The sequence below is a fragment of the Gobio gobio genome (genome assembly GCF_949357685.1).
Source record: "Gobio gobio genome assembly, chromosome: 19".
NCBI lineage: Eukaryota > Metazoa > Chordata > Actinopteri > Cypriniformes > Gobionidae > Gobio > Gobio gobio.
This window is the reverse complement of record NC_137112.1, coordinates 39608756-39633263: the sequence shown is the minus strand read 5'-3', so window position 1 is coordinate 39633263 and position 24508 is coordinate 39608756. Positions and strand designations below refer to the sequence as shown.

Sequence of the window (24508 nt, the reverse complement as noted above, 5' to 3'; positions counted from 1 at the left end):
CGCACATGAATGTTCTTCAGATTAGAACTAAAAACCCATGCCCGTTTGATCATTTTCGTCGTGTTTTTTCCGATTCGTAGCAGCTCCACGTTCAAAGATCCGGAGCGAGCCAGTCTCAGAGACAGCGGGCACGGAGACAGCGACCAAGCGGACAGTGATCAGGACACTAATAAAGGCTCCTGCTGTGACATGTCCGCTAAGGAAGCACTCAAGATGAAGGCCACTGGCCTCAAGCCTCAACCACTTGAGCAGGGTGAGTCCTTCAACATCAGCAACTTCATTTAGAGTTCAGGGTCTGTCTCTCTTCTCATGCGCTTTCTTATAGTCTTTCTATTTGCAATTTGCTCATTGTTATTGGACGTACCTTAGGTTCCTTGCGTGTTTGTTGTTTTTCTCTTATTTTCAGCTGTCTTTATCTGGAACGTTCCACTAAGGCAGTACACTTTTGTCCCATGGTTTTATAGGAACTATTCGATTTTAGATAAAATGGTGTATGTTCCACCTTGGAGGCCTTCTTGATTGTTTCTAACAATTAATATCATATATAACATATACAGTAAATAATCATTTTAACAATCTGCTGAACTGATATTAGCCATAACAATTTAATATTAATTCATTATTTATAATGCATATATTTCTAATTATTTAAATGTAATATTCCTTACACGTATACCAAAAAAGTCACAAATATATTCTTATTGGTTGGAAGTGTTATCTTTTTCTTTGCTGTTTTTCTCTGCTTGTCCCTTCCTTCCTCAAATGAAATGAAAGATTTCAGTCAGAGGGCTCAATCGGTTATTCGTTTGCTGACCTCACCGCAGTTGAATCTTCATGCTGTCTCGCTCTCATTTTCGTAACAGCTCATCTCTCGCTCCCACTCTTTCGCTCTCTTTTGCTTTTCAAGCTATCTTCCATCCTTTAGACTCCATATTTTCCTTGTCCTCTTTCCTCCATCTTTCCTCCTCACCCCCTTCGCTCTCTCTCTCTCTCTCTCTCTCTCTCTCTCTCTCTCTTGTATTCCAGCCACGTTCTCAGTTTATCATAGCAGGCAGGCCCATTATGATTTTATAAGCCAAACCACTCTAGCCGTTCCATTTAGTGAGTGCTGGTTAGGCGCTGGGAGGCGCTTCCTTAAAATTTTGATAATGGAACATGGAAAATGACTTATCATCCAGCAGGCCATGTCACATTCTCAACCTGATTAAATATGAATAATTATTCCAGGTCTCTCTTGGTAGGACAAATTACTTGTGACATGTTAGAACAATAACTTCAGATAAGAAAGCAGTCCCATACTCCCTTTCCATTGCACTCGTTCTCGAAAGAAGCATGTAAAGATGGTTTTATTCATCTATACCCAGGTCTGTTGGGCCATGTTGAAGACTATTACACTGGGGCCGTATCCCTCAAATGACAATCCGAGGGAGAAAAAAACAAAACATGAGAGAAAGAAAGAGAATAAATGGGCCACAGAAAGCAATACATCAAATATAATGGCACAATTAATCAATAGAACAGAGGGGAATCTACCGCTATCTGAGCCGAGGCAGCGGACGAGTACGCCAAGCCTGTCTGCCTTGATTTGGCTTGTGTGTGTATGTGTGTGTGTTTTCATTTGGATTCAGGAATAGACTGAATGCACTGGCAAGAGAAATTGGCCAATTAAAGAGGCCCATATGTTTCATATTTTGAGAATGTTGTCATTTAATGGTGCATGGGAATGGTTAGAGAATGGCTGAAATTAGCTAGTTTAACAGTGAGACTCACTTACACACACAAAGTCAAGAGCCGCAGCTACAATAGTCGCATGTCCAACAAGCTTTATAATAACCTAAGCCATGACCAATGAAAACCCAACAGTCAATTAGGATTTTTGCATGCGTTTTATCCTTATTTGTTGTTGTTATCAACTTGTTCTACGTTACAGTGTTATGCAATTAGTGGCGACAAGCAAAAGTCGAAGTGAGTCAACGATTTACTTAACTGTCTGAGTGAGTCAATCATTCACTTGACCAATAATAAAAATTTTTTTAAAAAACGCTGACTCAGTCAGGCACAAAACCGCTGACTATCTTTATAAGTAAATTATTGAATTATTTACTCAACTAAACAAATTTGCTTAAAAATTATTATTCATTTAGGAATGAAACGACTGACTGTCTAGTGAATAATTTACTCAATCTGAATCATTGCGCTCAGAAACACTGATTCAATCAGGAACAAAGTGGCTGACTGTCTAGTGAATCTTTTACTAAATTCAAATCATTTCGCTCAGAAACACTGATTGATTCAGGAACAAGGCGGCTGACTAGTGAATCTTTTACTAAATTCAAATCATTTCGCTCAGAAACATTGATTCATTCAGGAACAAAGTGGCTGACTGTCTAGTGAATAATTTACTAAATCCAAATAATTTAGTTCAGAAATACTGATTCATTCATGAACAAAGCGGCTGACTAGTGAATCATTTACTAAATCCAAATAATTTCGCTCAGAAACACTGATTCATTCATGAACGAAGCAACTGACTTGTCTAGTGAATCATTTACTCAATCCGAATCTTTTCGCTCAGAAACACTGATTCATTCAGGAACAAAGCGGCTGACTGTCTAATGAATAATTTACTAAATCCAAATAATTTAACTCAGAAACACTGATTCATTCATGAACAAAGCGGCTGATTAGTGAATAATTTACTAAATCAAAATAATTTCACTCAAAAACACAGATTCATTCAGAAATGAAATGGCTGATTGTCTAGTGAATCATTTATTCAGACTGAATTGTTTCGCTCAAAAACACAGATTCATTCAGAAATGAAATGGCTGATTGTCTAGTGAATCATTTATTCAGACTGAATTGTTTCGCTCAAAAACACTGATTCATTCAGGAACAAAGTGGCTGACGGCCTATTGAATCATTTACTCACACTGAATTGATTGGTTCAAAAACTGTCATTCATTTAGAAACAAAACACTAGTGCTTTGCTCAGAGATGACAGTTTTTGTTCGACTTCGATTAGAATTATTTCCACTGACAGGAAAAATACACAAATTACCTGGAAAATGTAGCATCTAAAATGCATGTTCCTCGATATTTCTTTGCGTTTATTGAACTCTTATATAAAAGTGGTCACGTTTTTGTTGTTGTTGCTGTTGTCTATTAGTTTTATAGTATATTTAGTTATCCTCTCAAACGGGTCACTTTTGATGGCTAAACTCACTTTACTCTCTCACTCTTTTCTGTTTTATTGAGTATTGAAATCAATATTTAAGCTACAAGACAGTTAACTGGGAACGGCTGTCTGTTTTGCCAATATCACTCCAGAGGCCTGTGTGTATCTTCCCTCAGACAGGCACACTTGAAACTCTCTCTCTTTTACACACAGATGACACATGACAGTCTAGAGAAAGCCCAGGCTAGCCCAAAGATCCCCTGTGTCCTCTTGTAAGCATTATCACATCCAACATTTCACCGTCTCCACTACCACCAGCTTCTAAATCTGTGCTAAAAGCCTTTGAAATGGATATTTTACTGTAGTGTATGGCTATAACAACATTGCTGTGGAGTAAACGTTATGTTTCACTGCAAATGCAGCGTGTTGTAGTGGTGTCTTTAACAGTGGAGTATTATAGCTGTTTATGGCAGCAGGGTATGGTCGGTGGATATCTGTGTGTGTGTGTGTGTGTGCATGCGCATGCACACAAGGAGCCGCTTGGGTTTGATGCATTATTTAAGAAATGGAAACTTCTCTTTTTCTGCCTGCTTTTCCCTACTTTATCTCCCTCTCTAATCTCTCATCCCTTGGTTTTGACTCATGCCCTACACTATATATTATTTATAATTATCATTAAAGTTATTAAAGTGTCCATTATTACAGTTATTTGTTTTTAAACTTAAAAACAATCAATACTGTGGTTGAACAACAGACTTACCAAGTAGCTTCCTCTTCCTTTAATGAGACACCTGAGCTTGTTTGTCTTTCACAAGTTTTGACAGTTCATACTGCAATTTTATTTGACGTGTGAAGAACAGATAGAAGTGTGGGTGATTCGACTAACAAACTAGCCTATCTCCTGCACAAATCAACTTCTGCCCAGTGTCTTTTTATTTATGATTTTTGACAAGTAGGCCTATGTTACTATTAAAGGGATAGTTCTGCCTTCCTCACCCCCATGTTGTTCCAAACCTGTATACATTTCTTTGTTTTGCTGAACACAAAGGAAGATATTTTAAAGAATGTTTGTAACCAAACAGTTTAACTGTTTGGTTACAAACCATTGACTTCCTTTGGCTAACCAAACCATTGACTGGTGGCCCACAACTGTTTGGTTACAAACATTCTTCAAAATATCTTCAATTGTGTTCACCAGAACAAAGAAATGTATACAGGTTTGGAACAGTTTGAGGGTAAATTATATATATTTTTTGTATTTGGCTGAACTATACCTTTAAAGTTAATGAATATTATATATCCTTTCTTTAAAAGGATCCATCTATCCATCCATCCATTGTTTGGCTTCATTGAGCCCAATCATACACCCGGCACAATGCTATGCTAGGCGTGACGCAAGTGTTTTTTGCTAGTTTCAGCCCTAAACTCACGCCCTAAAGGCCTGTACACACCGGGACGAATATCGCATGCGCTTATCGCCAGCATTTTTCGTGACGTTTTCCGGCGAATCTTGAGTGTTCACACCCAAGCGATTTTCGAACGTGCAAATTCAGTAGATAGTGCTCCCGGTACACAAGGTTGTGCTGCGGCACCTTACGCTTCTAACACTCGCTTGTCACACAGAAGAAGAAGAAGAGAGACAGTATTTACGTGCTTGCCAAAACCATAGACATATTATGTCTATGGCCAAAACCATTCACACACTTTTTGCTAACTGGCAAGCAGCCTTAGCAGCTCATCTTCTTCTTTTTTCTACTTACTACTTCTTCATCGTATCATTGTGTGCTCGGCAAGACCGTTTTGTCCTTGAGCGCCACCAAGTCGTGTTTTACTGTCACTTCAGCAGCTCCAGGCACGTGAACAAAAACGCTGATCTCATTGGTCGGCCAGTTTTTAAACCGTGGCGTCAAAATAAAAAAAACGAAGCTGAGACGTTTTTTTAATAATTACGCTTTTACGCCTGCCGTTTTGCGGGTCGGTGTGCACACTCACATTGGCGCCCTTTGTTTAGTCACGAGGTGTTAAACGTCAGCGATAAACGCGCTCGAAAATTGTCCCGGTGTGAATAGGCCTTAAGTGCACCTGTGGCATGCGCTTCAAACCATTAGGTTAGATCGTTAAAATAGGGCCCATAGTCTTTAATCAAAATTATTAATACTTCATTGCTCTGTGCACCCCCCCCAAACCCGTTACGGTCAAACCCACCCACTGTCAATTTCATTGGTCATCTCAACCTGTCAAGAAAGCTCAGACTTCATGGATTCCGTTCACAGTTTAGAAACATGGATCCAATCGCAACAGACATTAATGCTTTTTATCAGAATGTGCTACCAAAGGGTTAGTGTTTGTTTCGGCGGTCTGTAGGCAATCAGCACTGTGATTGATGACCAATGAAATATTTTGAATTGTCTGCGGGGTGATGTTTGCGCTGGTTTGGGGGGAAAACAATCACGTGTTGATCTGTCTCTGAAACGACTTCCCTTCTTGGATCATATCATCAAGAGGGGAGAGTATTATGTTAAGCAATAGCCAGACATTCAGTTTGCCTTCAATCTGATATTGAATTCCCACTTTTCAGTCAATTCCTGATTGAAAAAAGTCCCATCCTACATGTTTTTTTTTTCTCATTAAATCTGAAATACGTCACATTACGGAAGTAAAATGCTTTTTCATGTTGACTTTAAGTACCCCCTCGGGTACGTTGTGAATTCAATCTGTAGATGTGTTTCTACACATCCATGCTTAGAATATTAACTAGCTGCTGTACCGACAACCGTTATTGCTGATGGCAAATTGTGTATTTATATGGGCAAAATTAAATACAGAGATGCGAACGGAAAAAAGAAACACAGCAAGATCTTAATCGCTGGACAGTCTTTCTTATTATTCTTATTATGTATACACATGCATGTTTTCACTTCCTTTCAGACATGCTCCCTGGCTAGTTTTCCGGGTTGTGAGAATTTAATGCCCGTATAAGTGTGTGTATCTGTGTGTGTTTGCGATTTTTCCTTGGGCTGTGTATTAAGTCATAATTCATTCGAGCAGAGAGAAACCAAACCCTGTTCACACAGACACAAACAACAGAGGGTAGTAGAAGACAATTTCCTCTCTTTCTCTTTCTCTCTCTCTCTCTTTCGCCATCTACTCTAATTATGCTCACCCTCTAGCACAAACACATTCATGGGAATCATAACTGTGAAGACATACGCATTATGAATAGAACCACAGTCCCACATGGATCTAGTGTCATGTTTTGATCCCTGTAGAGAAGAGTTAGTTTTATCTGCCATGTTCCTTTCACTCTCTCGTTCTCTCTGCTCTTAATTGGATCAGAACCAAGTTGTTCTTAGAACAAACACAAGCTCTGTTCCAAAACCGAGTGAGCTGCCTATAGTTAGACAGTGTTTTAAAGCATCATGTTCCCACTTCCCAGTGGGTAGCAGGGTTGCAATTTGAGATGTTGTTTTGGCCCAAATTTGAGTATCCTTTGCAGATAAGGCAATCCCGGAATGCATGGAGACTAACTATTTTACTCAGTATCGGTGTGCGCTATGTATTCTTTCACTCTCCTCTTTCCCTCCCTCCATTCTTTTTGTCGCCCGGCACGTGTCTAGTCGTGAAATTGATTAATTAGGCTCTCTAAATTGGGAGCTGTGTATTAATTAAGCAGAAAAGTATTTTTCGTATTAATTGGTGATTAATTGATGTAAAGTTTTGCCCGCAGCAAGGGCTAATCCTGGAATGTGTTCATCAGCGGCCATCACACGGTCCGATACGCACGTATACGAGTTACGAACACCGGGCCATTATACGCAAGTGCCGAGATGTGTACCTGCGATAATGTGTGCGTGTGCGTGCATGAAAAGGTCCCATTAGATTGCTGTGTAAGTGTTCTAGATGACCTCCCTTAATTGTGTTTGATTGGAGCACGATAATCAAATTGTCTCACTTCTTTTCCACTGTAATGCTTCAGATTATTCGTCTCAAGGAACAAAATGGGGAAGAAGGATGAAATAGAAAAAGCAATTGTTGTAATAATTGAACCATGTGTCTACCAGTCTGCTGGCTGGTTAGCTGGGGTTAGGGTTCAGGGTTATTTTGGTATCATTGATCTAGTATTAGTTTCTACTATTTTAAATGAGATTTTATTTTTATATTTTCATTTTCATTTTAGTTTAAGTTTTAGTATTTTTGTGCGCTTTGTCGTAAATTTTAATTTTTTTAAATATGTGCATGTATTTTTTTGTTAATTTTGGTTTAAAATATTTTAGTCCTTCAAGTTAAACTAAACAGAAATGAAAAATGTTACAATGTTGTATATTTTATTTTATAAAAGTAATTTTTTATGGTTTTAGTTTTAGTTAACGATAATATCCATGATCCAGTAAACCCCCTGCTATAACTACACCATTATGGCGGCAAAGCAATATATATTGCTAATATTTAATTCATTTTTTTTTTTCATTACAGTCAGGCCCGTCGCAAGGGGGGTCGCAAGAGCCTTGTGCGAACGTGATGTGCGAGGCCCGAGGGTATATTAACGGGGGTTTACTGTTGCTATAGCAACAAACTTTTTTTGTTTATGTGGATATTTAAGAAGAAAAAAAAATCGCATATTCAGTTTAACAGCAATAGGTTCAAGAAGTTAAACTTTGTAACTGTACTGCACAGTGCGCACATTTAGACACTTAAATAATGTTCTAAATTATGAATGGGTCAAACGCGTTTGCAAAACGGCCTGAATCCACTTGAATTAATTTGGACTGCTCTCTCATTGAATCATCTGATGAGATTTCTCAGTCAGTAAAACAAACAGACAGTATTGAGAGAACAACTAGTGCTGTTTTTCAGTAGTTTTCCCCTGTGAACATGCGCTAAATTCTTTGCTATTTGCAATTTTCAGATTTATTTTTAGAAATAGAGTAAGCTACACTCGTTCTGCGGCACCGTTGCTCTCACTCTGAAAGGTGCGTACTAGTTAGGCTATGCTTATGTTAACTTTATAGTGTTGAATAAAAACCTTTTGTGCGTACCGTCAGATTAAATCTTGTAGGCTTCCATGCTTTCTCTGTCCATGCAATAAGCGTACGCACATCCTTGAATGAGCGCGGATTTCTTGGTTATATTTACTTGAACTTCTTAGGTAATATCTACAGTTTGACCCATTTCAGAGGCGGCCAAAATCAGAATTTGAATGGACTGAATAAATCGCTCTAATCGGTTTATGCGCAAAACGTGCAATCCCAGACCGAAATTCAAGCCCTGTAACACCAACGATATTCATCCAGAGCAAATGAATGATTGGGGGGAGGCGGGTTTGGTGTCAATTCGCTGTCAGAGAGATGAGAGAGCTGGTATTGTGTATCAATTCTTAGGAAAAGGAATATTGGAAGAGATATTTTAGTATCAATATGTATGGAAACACTATACATTGCACTTTTTTTTATTTCAGATGCCTTTTTAAAATACTTTATTATATATAAAATTCAACCCATCAAAGTGGCTAGTAGAAGTGACTGCCTTACACACAAAAGTGTGAAATGGGTTTCTATTTTTTTCCCTTTTCTTCTGCATTTGACGTCACAGCGCAGAATAATCAATGATGATTGATGGTCCTTTCAGCCAATCAGCACCGTCGTGATGTCACTAGGTGTGTTTGACTTGCACCGACCGATTGGTGTATGGTACTTTGAAGTCATACACCGATCGGTCTGCGCGGCTACGCTTCAAGTCGAACGCACCTATTTTCGTGAGGCTTCAGAGTGATTAGTCACATGATATTGGTTCAAAATAAAAACGTTAGCAAGCCAAGCACCTGCCATTAAGATGAATGAGAATGCTAACGGATAGATTTCTCCAGACACAAACCCAGTCACCCATTTCCTACTCTTTTTTGGGGGGGCATAGTAATCACAATCTATTTTACCCACTTTATCTATTGGAACAAATCGCCGTGATGCTTGGTCACACACACACATTATAGTTTTGAGACTACCTGAGAGTGACGGCTGATTGATTCTCTGTGGCCACCGCAATCCAATAGTCAGGTGGAGGCAGAGCTCTGGGAAACAACAGACGTTCCAGCAACACTCCAAAATGCGTCAGAACAACACGCAGGCGAAAGGTGTGATCAGACATATTGATTAAGATCCGGATTCTACAAGCCTTGTTTAACTTCTCTGCCAGCAACATGATTCATTCATCAATACATGATTCATTCAGCAGGGCCTTCGTTAACGGAACAGGTGCTCGAACACGCATATGTTTAAGGGTCTCATAAAGCAGCATTCGTAAAGGAATCGTTCGCTCAACTATCAAGTCATTGTAATGATATTTACTGAAAACTTCACCCTTCATCGTATCGCATTCAAATGCAAGATGCATCCTGTGAAATTTGATGCCAATAATGCCGTCGCATCTCACGTGTCTCATTGACATCAAACCTGGTGTGTCTTATGTTTTAATGTGAGTGAACATATTCAGTGGGCATAATGTTATCCATCGGGATCTGGTTGAATCAGACTCATTAAGCATGATATTATTAATTTACATTATTTTTTTCCCCCCTGCCTACGCAGGTTGTGTCTGCAAAAGCAGAAAAGACGTTTTTCAATAGCCGAGAAGGTTATTACATTTTCCTTCAGAATATGCACGGATGATTCGTGCACATTAAGATCAAGGACGCTTATTTCAAATTTAACGTCATGTTGTCTTCAAGACCAATGCAGTTTCTCCCAGCTTTTTTTGTACACGGCATCAAGCGCTTCTACGGAAAGCACAGAAAAATGGCTATGCCATTTAATAACCGGCGAGTTCGTCTTGTGTGTGATAAAGGGGCAGAGATGATATCGCTTCAGGTAGGAAATAAATCAAGAAACGAGTAGCACTGAAAATATACCAAAAGGGATTTATATATTTTTGTGTGCATATCCCTTTTTGTGATCCTTAAACACATCCACTTCAAAAGAGCAAAATCAGTTAATTAATGACATTCTAACTGATGCCCTTTTCCCACTTGTTGCCTAGGTAACCTCCTCTTCCTGGCACTCAGGCATTATTGGAATCCATATTGACAGATTTTGAATGTTTTTTTGCTCCTTTTTCCACCAAAAAAGGTCATTTCCTGTCATTCACATTTTCTGCCCATATAATGCAGATGTGTTTAGACGACGATGCTGTGTTTGAAATAGCTCTGCACTTTTCCAGGGCTATTCATGCGCACTTTCAATGGAATATATATAAGCACTCTTTGCCTCTTTTCAGTTCTTTTCAGAACGCTCTTTTCCTTAAATTCCACATCTGTTTTATTCTTTCTTTTCTGCAAAGAAAAGCGGGTCTGTGTAATACAGACGAAGAATGATGTGTGTAAATGACACAAGACATCAGGCTTTTTTTAAGACGGTAGAGCTGCAGTACACACACACACGCACGCACACACACACACGTTGAGTTTTTTATGGGGACCTTCCATAGACATAATGATTTTTATACAGTACAAACTATATTCTATCCCATACCCCTAAACCTTCCCATCACAGAGAAGAGAGGAGAAAAAAAATGCAGCACTTGTTATGATTTATAAGCTGTTTTCCTCATGGGAGCCAAAAAATGCTGACATTTTGGGATTCACCTTGACTCACACATTCTAAGAATTAAGATAAAATAAGAAAACAAATTGAACCAATTTTCTCAGAAAGGTTTTTCTTGTGAAGCAATATTGTGCATGAAAAATTATTTTGACCGTGATTTTGCCAAATAGGATACAAGATATTGATCCTGAAATTATTTATACATACATTTGAGTCATTTTAGTATTATTTATATAATAGTATAGTATTTAATAATATTTAACATTTTTAACTTTTATTTTTAATATTTTTACATATATTCTTATTTTTATATTTTCAGTTTTCATTTTAATTTAAGTTGTAGTAATTTTGGTGTTTTTTTTTTTTCATTAGTTTTTTTCTCTATAATATTCTCTAATCTCTAATATTTCAACTTTTATTTAATTTAGCCTCCAAGGGAACACTTTTTTTATTTTATTTTATTTTATTTTATTTTTTATATATTATAATGTATTTTGTTGTTATTTATTTAGACATTAGTGGCCAAAAGTGATGTCCGGCCTAGGGAAATTGACATCTTCACCCTTTAAAATATTAATTCAAATATTATTAAAAATGTGTTAAACATTTTGTAAGCATATTATGCTTGGAGTCAATTGTTTGCCTCCAACATGCCTGACATAATTTTCGCCCAGGCTGTCATACAAAGAAATTATAAATGCATGCAAAAACAAGAGAGAACCAACAAAATATTAATAACTGATTATGTTGTAGTCAATGTTCAATTTATTTTCTTACATAGTAAAATAAATGCTGTAGCTGTAGTTTGCATTTTTTAAATAATTTTGTCAGATAAATACCTTAACTAAGCTTAATGTTTTGTTCTTCTCTCACATTTAAAATATTTAAAAAATACAAAATATTTTCCAAATTTTTTTGATGGTGCAATTGAACTTGCAGGGTCATTAAATACAAATATCCCTTCTAGACATCCCTTTTGGCCACTAGTGTATATTAGCTTTATTTCAATTAGCCATAAAAAATTTTTAAATAGTTTTATATCAATATATTGATATCAGATAATATTTTAGTCGACTTTACAATTAGACCTTACACTTGATCCACATCCTACTTTGTGAAATCACAGTAAATGAGCATGGATCCTTTCATTTCCGTAAAGCAGTTCTCTATGAATTTCTCTCGCACAACTCCATAATCTCCAAAATTTATCTTACTGAAGTTTATATTGCAGAAACTCTGGAAGCAGGGCTTTTTTTTGGTTTCACAGGAATAGACTCAGCTCTGTCATCAATGCTTTCGTGAGTCGACTGTCAGTAAGAGTAATCACTGTCATTGTCTCGCTTTAAAGTGACTCAAATATGCATTAATATCACATAAATCTTACAGTTTTAGACGTCAGTGTATTTTTCATGTTTGACAAGTTTCCTATCTCTTTTTTTTTTGTTTTGAGGTAGAGCTGTCACCGCGCATCTGATTTAGCCACATAAGCTCTCGAATTTGCTCTCTATCAATTCCGACAACAACAGACATGTCGCAATAATGTAATTGATTTGTAGTCGAGAGAAAAACGCAACTAACAATGTAGACAAATTGAAGGGTCAGCAAATCCCTTCTGATTTATTTTGGTCATTTTTTGATACCTCTCAGCATTGGTGCGGTGATTCATCAGTCAAAATCACTGAATAGTTAATCCCTTTCATTTCTGTATTTTTTCACACTTGTAAATGAACTTTGAGCAAATGAGATTTTGATCAGAGCATACATCAAAACTGATCATCTGTTTTCATGAGTCATGTTTCCAGAAACGTGTGGGCGAGATATGGCTTAAAATAAAAAACGTCTCGCAGGCACGCGAGCACCAGCTCGGCCGTATAGCAGATATATAGCCTGTGACTGCGTGAGCATGAAAGCAGCTGACCTGCCGAGCCCCTTGGGAAAGTGCGGCTTTTCCCTCATAACGATTACAAATTGCCAGCAATGCAATTACTAGGGGCTAAGCAATGACTCTCACGACTTAAACAATGGTAGCAGGTCTCGGACTGCATTGTTCAATAGCAGAATAAAGCTGGAGATTTGTTGCTCTCTCAAACGCACCATGTTCGTTCACTTCTACAGAGCTTCCGGGGCCACTGAATGCTGTTTTCAGGGGCCATCAAAGTAATATTCATGCTATTAAGATGCTTATCTAAACATTTAGCATACTGAATGCTACCTCAGGCTTTCCAATGGAGATTTATGTCTGCATTACACTGTAAAAAAAAAAAAAAAAATCTGTGTATAGGAATATGGAAAATTTACCAGTAATTTTATGCCAGGATGTTAATCGTTATGTTTACGAATAGTTTTGCTTTAACTCTAAAACACAGCACAATGCAATGCGTAACTCAACGTTCTTTGTGGGTCAAGTCAAGTCACCTTTATTTCTATGGTGTTTTATACAATACAGGTTGTTTCAAAGCAGCTTCAAAGTGTAAACAGAAAATTTACAGAATCAATGATTCCAACTTCATCAAATATAAGAAAAAAACAAGCTGTAAAAGAGCTCTAACAAGACAATGGTGTCATTATTTAGCTCAAGTCTTTACAAACAGTGGTGCTGCATAATTTGTCAATTATGAAACTAATTTGATTATATAAGTTATAAAGCAGCTCTACAGAGGACAATAGTGTTATCATCCAGCTCAGTTATGTTCCTATTGTCATCCATAGTGTCAGTACACTCCCAGAAAAAAGGTACAGCGCTGTCAGGTACAGAAGTGAAAAGGTACATCTTTGTACTTTATTTACCCCTAAATGGTACATATTAGTACTTTAAAAGTATGTATTAGTACCTTTTCGCCTTTTTACCTTAGGGTACTACCCTAGTGACAGCGCTGTACCTTTTATTTCTAACAGTATAGTCAAGTTGATAATCTTACTGTATATTAAGAGTTTTTTCAGAATATATTGGGCCTTATTTTTACAGATTTTTCTTAGATTGTATGACAAAACGTTGTCATTTACTTAAAGGGTTAGTTCACCCAAAAATGAAAATGTTCCCATAATTGAATCACCCTCAAGCCATCCTAGGTGTATATGACTTTCTTTTTTCTTGTTAAATAAAAAAATATATATCCTGGCTCGTCAATAGAGTTTTTGAAGCTCCAAAAAGCGCATCCATCCATCATAAAAGTACTCTGAAGCGATGCACTGCATTTTTGGAAGAAAAATATCCATATTTATACTTCCGGTAACGTCTATATGCGAGTCTAGTTCCGGCAGAAGAGTGACCCGTCACATGACGTATTGACGAAAGCAGAAACACAGAGGATTATTAAAGTCTAAAATGAAAATTTGTAAAGAGAAATGTCAGAGGAGCTTGGGTTTTTTGCCCAGCCCTATTTGTTTGAACTGCGAGAAGCGTCTACTTTCACCTAAGCTTACGCTATTCCTACATCCTTTGTCATACTTCGGGTCAGAGGTCACTCGAGGTCCGCCCGTTATCAGAAGCCAGTGATTATAGTCTATAAATATGTAAATATAATACATATATATGGATGGATGCGCTTTTTGGCGCTTCAAAAACTCTAAAAGCTCTATACACTCCCATTATAAAGCTTGGAATTGTGTTTGGCTGAAAGAAGAAAGTCATTTGCACCTAGGATGGCTTGAGGGTGAGTAAATTATGGGATACTTTTCATTTTTGGGTGAACTTACCCTTTGAGTGACGTCCTCGTTTGTTTGTAAAACTCACATTAACATTGTATTGCCGTTAAGAACAACAGCTGGTACGACTAGCCTCGGCGGAGAACTCTAATTAACGTGATTGTACTCATAGGACCTAAACAGGTACCATATGGGAGATTGTTGGTTCATATTTCTATATCACATCTGTCTGTTAAATGTGATTAATTGATGTTTAATGGCTTGCATCTCAATTCTATTGATCAAAAATTATGTCTCAGGGATGTTTCAATTCAGTGGCGTCAATAGAATCGAGTGAGGAAGTGAACTGTTCTTATAATGATGAAAGGAGCATAATTTCCGTAAAAACCTGCTCTTTTGCACTGGAAGTGTACAGCTCTCGCTGTCAGATTGCAGCCTTTTGTTGATGTTTCAGATAATTATTTCATCACCCCGAAATCAATGTTTTTTTTCACCCTCATTAATAGTCCCTCTCCTGCAACAGCCTTTGTTCTCTAACTGAATAAGCACGACCCAATTGATGCATGCGAATGTCAGAAGAAACATTTGGAGAGGGAAATTAGAAGCCTGAGCAATCTGGAGTAGCGTGAGTCTTATCATTCATGTATCACTCTTGCTGTTGTTGTTTTGTGTCCTCACCTCACTCGTTCACACTCAAACATGCACACTTAAAGCAATTTAGTCCACTAAGCTAGCGCAATCCCACGGAAAGGCTGCAAATCTTTTTAAGGGCAATATCAGGAGCTTAGGATTTTGTTTCCTTTATTACAGGAGATTTAAGGGATTAGCTTTCACTCTTCATACACAAAGTTTCATTTTGTTCCATTGCGTGGGTGTATTTGTGTGGTAACAGAAGCATTGCGGACATTGAGGTTAAGAAAAGATTTCCTCTGTCCATCATCCCATGTTGACTAATGACTACTTTTGTCTCATGTCTCACGAGTATGAGAGCGTCAAGACCCTACAAAATCTGCTGTATCGTATCATCGATGTCGGATGGAACACTTGTATCTCCATATTTTGGCTTGTAAGTCATTACTATTGGTCACCCTTTACATCTGTCCGTGGGTATTGCAAATATGTATTCAAAAGTATTCAAAAGAGCTCGTAACTCAATTGGCTTCTTAAACTCTCAGTAAAACTGGTCACACTTTATATTAGGTGTGTTAACTACTATATACTTACTTCAAAAATAAGTACAATGTACTTATTGTGCTCATATTGTATTGCAAAAGACTTTTGCTGCTATTGTGGTGGGATACAGGTAAGGTTAGGTTTGGGGATTTGGGTAGGTTAATGTGTAAGGGAAAGGATGGGTTAAGGTGTAAGGGAAGGTGAGAACATTTGTTTACAGTATGTACTTACCATAGTAATAACAGTCATAATTTTGCATAATTACATGCAACTAACCTTCAACCAAACCCTAATACTACCCTAACCCTAAGTATGTAGTTAATTGATGTTACTCAGTACTTAAAAATATTATTAAACAATGACACCTTGAAATAAAGTGTAGTGTAAGGCTCAACAGGGATGTAATTACAGAAATGTTTTGCTCAAAACTTTGCTGAAAAACTACGTCTACTACGTCTTCTGTCGTCTGATTAATAGTTTATGCATTTTTAGCAAGTAAAATGCCTTTTAGTGTAATTCCAAAAATGTCCACCTCCAGATACTGATATGCATGTTATAAAAATATTCCATTGATTTACATTACGAGCTATCAGAATTTCACCTTACTTTTTGCCATATCAGCAACTGCTCTGAATTGTAATTTAATGCATATTATTTTGCTCAGTTTGGGTCTTTTTCTCCTCAAGTATGAGCTCTTTATGATCTATCAAATATGCTACTCAACAAAAACACAAATGCAAACTGTATAAACAGTGGTCAGCATGGGCACCCTGACTGGTCTGCGGCTATGCAGCCCCATACGCAACAAACTGCGATTAACTCAGTATTCTGACACCTTTCTATCAGAACCAGCATTAACTTCTTGAGCAATTTGAGCTATAGTAGTTTGTCTGTTTGATCGGACCACACAGGCCAGCCTTCGCTTCCCATGTGCATAAATGAGCTTTGGACGCCCATGACCCTGTCGCCAGTTCACCACTGTTCCTTCCTTGGACCACTTTTGATAGATACTGACCACTGCAGACCAGGAACACCCTACAGGAGCTGCAGTTTTGGAGATGCTCAGACCCAGTCATCTAGCTATGGCCTTTGTCAAACTCAATCAAATCCTTACACTTGGCCATTTTTCCTGCTTCTAACACATCAACTTTGAGAACAAAACGTTCACTTGCTGCCTAATATATCCCACCCATTAACAGGAGCCATGATGAAGAAATAATCAGTGTTATTCACTTCACCTGTCATAATGTTATGCCTGATCGGTGTATATATATAGATTTATTTCTTGTATTTATAAATTCTTCTCAATAAACTGTTCTTTACAAAGGCTTTACAAACTGTAGTTTAAACTTTAGTTGCACAAATTAGTTAGTATTGCTAAAATCTGCTTTCAAAATCAAATTGCTTATTTTCTTTCAGTATTAAAATGTTTTAGTAGAAAAATTATGTCGATAAACAATGCCCCTTTAATTAGGCCTTGTTATGCAAAAAGTTAATATTCTATTAATAATTACTGTTCATTAGCAAAACACTGATTCATTTTAACTAGATTTTAGTTCTTACATAAATTGTTCTATTTCTATGCCCAGCCCTTGTGTCTGCGTGTGTGCACATTCCCACATACCTCTCTTTCATGTAATTAAGCTGGAACCTCGTTAGCCCCGGGTATCGTGGTTATGATATTTGAGAGTCATAACGACACTGTGTCCTCTGCCTTCTGAGGGAGCAAACCATAAATCTGTGACATTAGCCCGCCGCCCCTGTCGCCGTGGTGACTAATTATGCTCTGTTTGTATAAGTAATGGCTTATTCTTCACACGGTACAGCGTGATCATGATTAAGAAGGGACCCGCCGGAGCCGTAGACTCATTTTCCTTTGCTCTCATTGGCCGCTCGCTCATCATCTCCCTCTCCCCTTAAATGAAAACTCATTATTTGACGTGTGCTAAATGCTATACGGGGTGTTTCTCTCACCAGCCCGTACTGGAATGAAGAAATTAGGAGGTATTAATCCACAAGGAGCTAATTTATACCTCACAAGCGAAGTGGACAAGGACTCGTTTCAGAGAGGAACTTTAGTGGTGGTAATTGGAGGCTAGTCGCAGTGCGGAGCAGCTCAAGTGCGAACCACACGCTTGTTCTTTATGATCTTCTGCATCTGACCTTATCATTTGTTCAAACGCTTTGACATAAAGGTTGGAAAAAATGTTTTTCGGCAGCCTTTAGAAAAGTGGTTTTATTTTTCTTCCCAAAGGGCTAAGCCTGCGTAACAATCCTGTTTCTTTAATTTTCTTTGACCACGATCTTATTTTACTGTCTAAGAATTGAAAAAAATGCTTTATGAAAGCAATCAAATCTATCTGAGTACAGACAGCGTTTAAACTCAATGGCTGTAAACCGTTACATCCAATATCTCTAGAATCAGCAGTAGATTAATATACTTTAACAGTGCTTGAGAGATTTTCACATATGAGTTCATAAAACAAGCCTGACAGCTCCAGATGTAGGCTGCAGTATTAATGCAAAAATCAGCCTCTTTGTTCTCTGTCATACGTGACCCGTGGTACTTTTTGGTAGTTTACACAGTTACGGACAGATGGAAGTGCCCAAACTGTGTCTAATGATGTATGTTATAAGTCTAGGCCATTTGTTTTGTGGTCTTTCTAACCAAACAGTCAGTATGTAGAGTCTGTCGTTGTCTGTTCATGTCACTGCAATTTCTGACAAATATCTGCTCAGGGTCACTGACTGGTTTACATTTATTGCATTTTCATGTGGCCTTTTTGTGTGCAGGTCAAAAAACAAATGACATTTCCTGTTGCAAACAGAATTAGGAAGAATATTAGACATTATAACGGTGTCACCAGCCAAGTGTCAAGTACAGCACTTTCAACTTGAAGGAATTAAAATGACCCCATTTACTTTCTTAAAGGGACAGTTCACCTAAAAAATTTAATTCTGTTGACATTTATTCGCAGTTATGTCATTCCAAAACTGTTTGGCTGTCTTTCTTCTGTGGAACACAAAAGAAGGTATTTTATAAAATGTCACAGTATGAAAATCAATGGGGTCCAATGTTGTTCATTCATTTTCAGATGAATTAACTCTTTAACCCTTTTGCACGTTGGTGTGATCAGTCTTGGCTGGTCCCTGGAGCGTCCGATCACACCGGTGTGATTAGAGAAGTCAGTGCATCACATGATCAACCGCTAAATTCAAATGAGCTTTTGCAAGTTGGCTGGCGCTGAGCCAGAGATAGACACACTCAGCGATTGTCAAGTACAACAACTATTTTGTGTTTTTAACCGCATAACGTAAAATACACACTGATGTCTATTGAAGTGGCAATAATAGTCCTTTTCATTATAATTAGACTTATTCAGATAAGATACACATTGTGTAAGTAACTTTAAAGTTAACTCCATTATTTTCCCAGTTCACCGGCCACTTACTTTCATGCATTTCCGGAGACGTGGATTAATTCATGTGTTGTAAAGCCAATAGATCCGATTCTCTGAACTGTGGCACAAACTAAAATGGCGCCCATCGCACATATAGCTCAAAGCAGATCATCAGTCATAAAGCACTATTGTGACTGCGGTGTGTCACATGACAAGCACTTACGCAACACCATGGAAACAAAAAAGTAATACATTCTAAATAATGGTTGCCTTGAAAAACTATGGTTGCCAGAATATTTTATCAGTGCACATTATTCCTGTTCTCAGTCCAATCTATTGCCGATGGATAAAATCTCAACGTGTCTGAAGTATGTCACAGGGAAATAAATGTTATATATAAGCAGTTTAGCCTATTAGTCTGATCTATTTTGGGGATTCATAATTGTAGATCATTTTCTCCATCCTTCTCTTGGTGGACGTCACTTAAACTGATTATTAAGTTTGATAAGCACACATATGTTGGATTAATTAATGCGCCGAGTCTAGTCCCCGGGCGATTCGGCTCACATTTTAGTTCTAACCTTTTACTTTAAGGCATTGTTGGGTGTATAATTACGCTTGGCTTAATTAGTGAGTTATTAAGACCTGTGATGAGATATGACAGGATCTAATGGACTCAAGAAAAAAACTGTCTGAAAGGAGGATTATAAAGGTTGTTGAAACTTACTTGAATTGCCATGCAGTTCGTACAACAACTTGATTAAGCCGAAATTGCCTCTTGGATGGTATTAAATGGCATCAAGACTAGCTGTTAGCTTGGACTGTGTTGTCTGTTTTTAAAGCGTACTTTCAACGCCTGTGCAAACTCCATTTTTGAATTGATTGGACCTATCAAATAATAATCGGGCCTTATTGTTTATTTCCTGAGATTTTTATTCTTAAGCAGGGCATTTTGCAGACACAAATTGGAGACCTTGGTTCAAGTGTCCAATCATCTACACAGCCACCCTTCCTCATCAAGTCTATCAAAATCACAATCTCAATATTTCTGTCCTTTCTCTCTCTCCATCCCTCTCTCTGCGGTAATGAATTATCCATTATTTCCCTTTTACCCACACTGGCTTCTTCTGCGATAAACAGCTTGTGCCAAATGTGACCGCATGCTCGCAGTGATTCGGAAGAAGCTTGTTCTCTCTGACGTCGTCCATCTGGAAACAATCTCACCTATACATATATATATATTCCGTTCCATGTCTGTGTCAGAATGGGAGCAGGTTAGAAATAATTCATGGTCATGTCCACTTTCCTCAGGCACGGCTCCATTTCAGATTGCAATGTCTTACCGGCAAACCGGGGAATGTTTTATGAATCATTAAGAACTGTAGAACATTTATGCTAATGACTTCGAACTAATTTTAACTCGTTCCTCAAGGCAATCTTAACCACTTTAAGGTGTGTTAGGAGTAAAGCTGAGCATCAGAAATTTAGTAGTTAAAGGACTAGTTCAACTGTAAATGATATAATTTACTCACTCTCATCACCTGTAAGAGTGTCTTTATTCCTATGATCATAAAAGGAGACATTTCTGGCCATTTTTTCCCCATGCGGTTACAAATAATAGGAAGCTTTTAAACTTAAAAAAAAAGTAATATTAAAGTTTCTTTTTTGAAAATTTAGGAAATGTTTACTCGAGGACTGTTTCATGAACAAATAATTCAGACAGGTTTTGTGAATCAGATCAACTGATTGATTAAAAAAAAGAATAATTTGTTCATGAAGCCGACCACATGCCATGGAGAGAGGCGGATATCAAGGTTTTGAACAAACAATGATTCAGTTTTTACACAGAAAACTCATCTTAGAATCATATTGACTATGACACTTTTATGTTGCTTTTGCATCCTTTTTGAAGCTTAAAATCTATATATTTTTCTTTCTTTTGTATAAAAAAATGAATAGGGGTTTGGAATCACATAAAGTAGCTACACTGTAAACCTGAATAAGTTGAGCTAAGTAAAAAAAATCAAGGTAATCAGTTGCATCAAATTTTTTGAGTTATGATGTTCCCAATTTTAAGTAAGCAGAACTATCAAGTTTTGCGTTTGTAGTACTCGTGCATGTTAATTGCTCCTAACTTAAAGTACTGAGTTAGCTAACTCATACATTTTGATAGCAATTAACATAAAACATTTAGTTAATTAACTTTTTTATTTTGAGTTCTTGCAAATCAAATGTATTTACTTCACTGTAAAAAAAAGTGTACTTTTTTAGTTAAATTAAGAAACTCAAAGTTTTAGTAAGATTTTTATTTTGTACTTTTGTACATTTTTGTTGTTGTTAACTTGAAATATTTGAGTATTTCTACACTAATTTATACATTTAACTTAAAATTTTCAGGTTATCTCAACATAAATGTTTTGCTAGCTAACAAACTAATTCAGAAAATACCAACTTGCTAATTTGGTAACACTTTAACAATAGCATGGTATAGCACATATATGCGGTACTTGTCACCATGATGGTAACTCTCCAAAAACCCACATTAACAGAAACTTTTCTAAATTAGCATAAGACAACATTAATCACTACTAAATCTCCCTTACCATTAATAACACAAAAATAGTCTAAATTATGGGAAATTAGTTTATACAACTCAAAACAATAAAACAGTTCAGTTTACTTGAAATATGTCAGTGCTGTGAACTCAAAAGAAAAAGTTGTAAATACTCAAAACAGTTAGTTTACCTGAACTAATTTGTGTCATTTAAGTTTGTCCTACTCAAACCAATTAAGTATTTTGAGCATTAGGGTCTACAGTGGGTTAGTGATGACAGAATGTAAATCTTTTGGCTCCCAAAGTAAGCTTAGTTACACATACTGTTTGTGCGTGAAAATTAAGTCTGACTTAAGATTCCGTGCTCTCTGCCAATTTGAAGGGGAACTTGTTGCCATTAAACTGTTTGTTGGCCGTTGTTTTGCCATTACTGGAAGTTTACCGTGACCCTGGCATGTAGTGAGCGTGAGAGATTAGTTAGCAGCGATGGAGACTGTTGTGTGGGTACGGCAGGGCAGGGCAGGGCAGGGCAGAGGAGCGAGGCAGCCTTCAGGCCTACAGATGCCCTCCTGACCTGTCTTTGGCACATTACTCTACTTTAGTATATGCATCATGTGTACGTGCTCAAATTAATCTGCATTTAGTTTAAACTTGCGTGTGTCCGCCTCTCAAACTCTGTGGGGGAAACATGTTGTCCAGCATCGCGATAGCAATGATGCCCCAGGAGGAGATTATGATGATGCATCCGCACTTTCTGGCTCTCTGCCACTCCTTCCCATCTGTGCTCTGTCTTCAGCGAGCGTTTCGAGTGCGCTCGTGCAGTAGCGGCATTTTTAGAAGGGAGAACAAAAGAAAACATGCGTTGTGTGCTAAAAAAAAAAAAATTATTAGTCAACATGGATTAATGGAATAGTTCAGAAACAGATCTGGAACGACACGAGGATGAGTAAATGATGACGGAATTTTTATTTTTGGGTGAACTGTTCTACAATGGACTAGATGGAAAACAAGTAGATTTGCATAATTCAACACTGTCATCTTGCATATTTATTGTTATATAAAGTGCCATGCTCAACACTCTTGCTCTTGCTTTTGCTTTTGTCTGCCTATTCTGTTCTATAAATGATGACTTCCTGTTCTGACAGCTATGGAAGAGTCTGGAGGTTCTGCTCTCTAAGTGACATCTTCTGTCCTTCATCTTCAAGCTGTGTTTAAGCGAGCCGAGCAAAGGGATTTGAGAGAGACGCACATGAAAGCTGTTTGTACCCGTTGGGCTTATCGCGGTGTTCTTATATAGGTTTTTTCTTCCCGATGGGAAATATTTTGTCTCAGTTTAGTGGGTTTAAAATGCTCAAACCATAGTGTTTTTTGCCTTTACCTGCTCTTTTTCATTTCTTAGTCATTTTGGTAACGCCTTTCTGTAACTGCTTTCAGGAAAACAACACTGGTTTGTTGAGATAAGAAAAGAAAAAAAACAAGAATAGCGTAAAAGCAGATCTCGCTCCCCCATTGACTACCATAGTATTTCCCCCCCTACTATTGTAGTCAATGGCTATATGCTTGGTTACAAACATTCTTCCAAATATCTTCCTTTGTGTACAGAAGAACAAAGAAATGTATACAGGTTTACAAAATAATTTGAGGGTGAGTAAATGATGGCAGAATTTTCCTTTTTGGGTGAACTGTCACTTTAAGTAGCTTTGATAAACATGCCTTAAAACACATTGCTGATGTGAATCTTGCGACAAAACAATTATTACAATTATATATTACAAATACTCACTAAAAATAAAAACAACTTAATATTTCAGTTTAAACATTTCATTTATTTTAAAACTAAACCTGGGGAAAAAATCTAATTTAAAGCTAAATAGAAATATTTAAAAAAAATCCAAAACTACTTATTAAAATGAAAAAAAGCACATAACAAAATGACTATAATGAAATTGAAGCTAATTCAAAATATGAATAAATGCTACAGTAGTATAAACATGGCACTAAAATAACACTGATGTGAGTTTGAATTCAGGTTGATCCAGATTCACCATAATTTCCTATATGAATAAAAATCATAAAATACTTTAGTGTATTGCATAGATGCGCTTTTATGTGTGGGCGACCAGGGTTCGAGTCTGACTCTGGGTCATATCCCCATCCCACTTCATCCTTCCGTCTGTATCGTATCCTGTCTGCTCTCAGACTATTTCTAGATGGAGGGTAGACAGAGATGAACGGGCTGAGCGAGGAAGGGGAGATGTGCTGTCTCCCCTCAGGAGGTGAGCTTAAGTACAGTTCTGTTGTTTCCTGAGGGCTGTAAGCCACCTACAGTTCAAATAATAATCAAAAGACAAGCTGTTGAGTCACTGAGTCTGTGTGCTTTATGGTAATTCTATGGATAATTTCTGTATCGCCTACCATGATACTTACTGTGATGTTAATCGTTCTGCTTTATGGTACGTATACAGTGATGTTAATGTCCATGGTGAACGTGATGTCGCCAAGGACATCTTTGTTGATCCTGAAACAACATTTAAATCAACCAATCAGATTTAAGAGACAAGTTTAGAGTTTATGTGTTGGCTTACAATCAGGGTTTGATGCTGCTACATCAGTGTTATTCACCTATCATTTCACTCTGATATTAGAGGTTGGGATAGTGTTAGGACAACATTTTTGGACAGTAGTGTTGTTAAACAAAACATGTCTAACTTGGAAAAATCACGGCGACGACCTAAAGTCCATATGAAATTAAAATGGACCCAATTTACTTTCTAAATACAGTTCCTGGTCATATTTATTTATTTATTTTAAAATTGTTCATATATATATATATATTGTTTTTTAATTACATTTTTCCTGCGATTAATCACACCTTTGTTGTGCGATTAATTGCGATTAATTGCGATTAATCACACGCTTATCGTGAAATTAAGCGTACACCATTTATCTTATGAAACACATTATT

At 37.3% G+C, this 24508-nt stretch overlaps 1 protein-coding gene across 1 annotated transcript in view; it reads left to right on the top strand.

Annotated features, from left to right (window-relative positions):
• The window catches only part of pcdh17 (protocadherin 17), a 92693-nt gene that overhangs the window by 41674 nt on the left and 26511 nt on the right, over positions 1-24508 (top strand). Inside the window, exon 4 of the mRNA XM_079845309.1 lies at positions 81-253. Within this exon, the coding sequence (XP_079701435.1) occupies positions 81-253 (173 nt within the window). The remainder of the gene's footprint in view (positions 1-80; positions 254-24508) is intronic.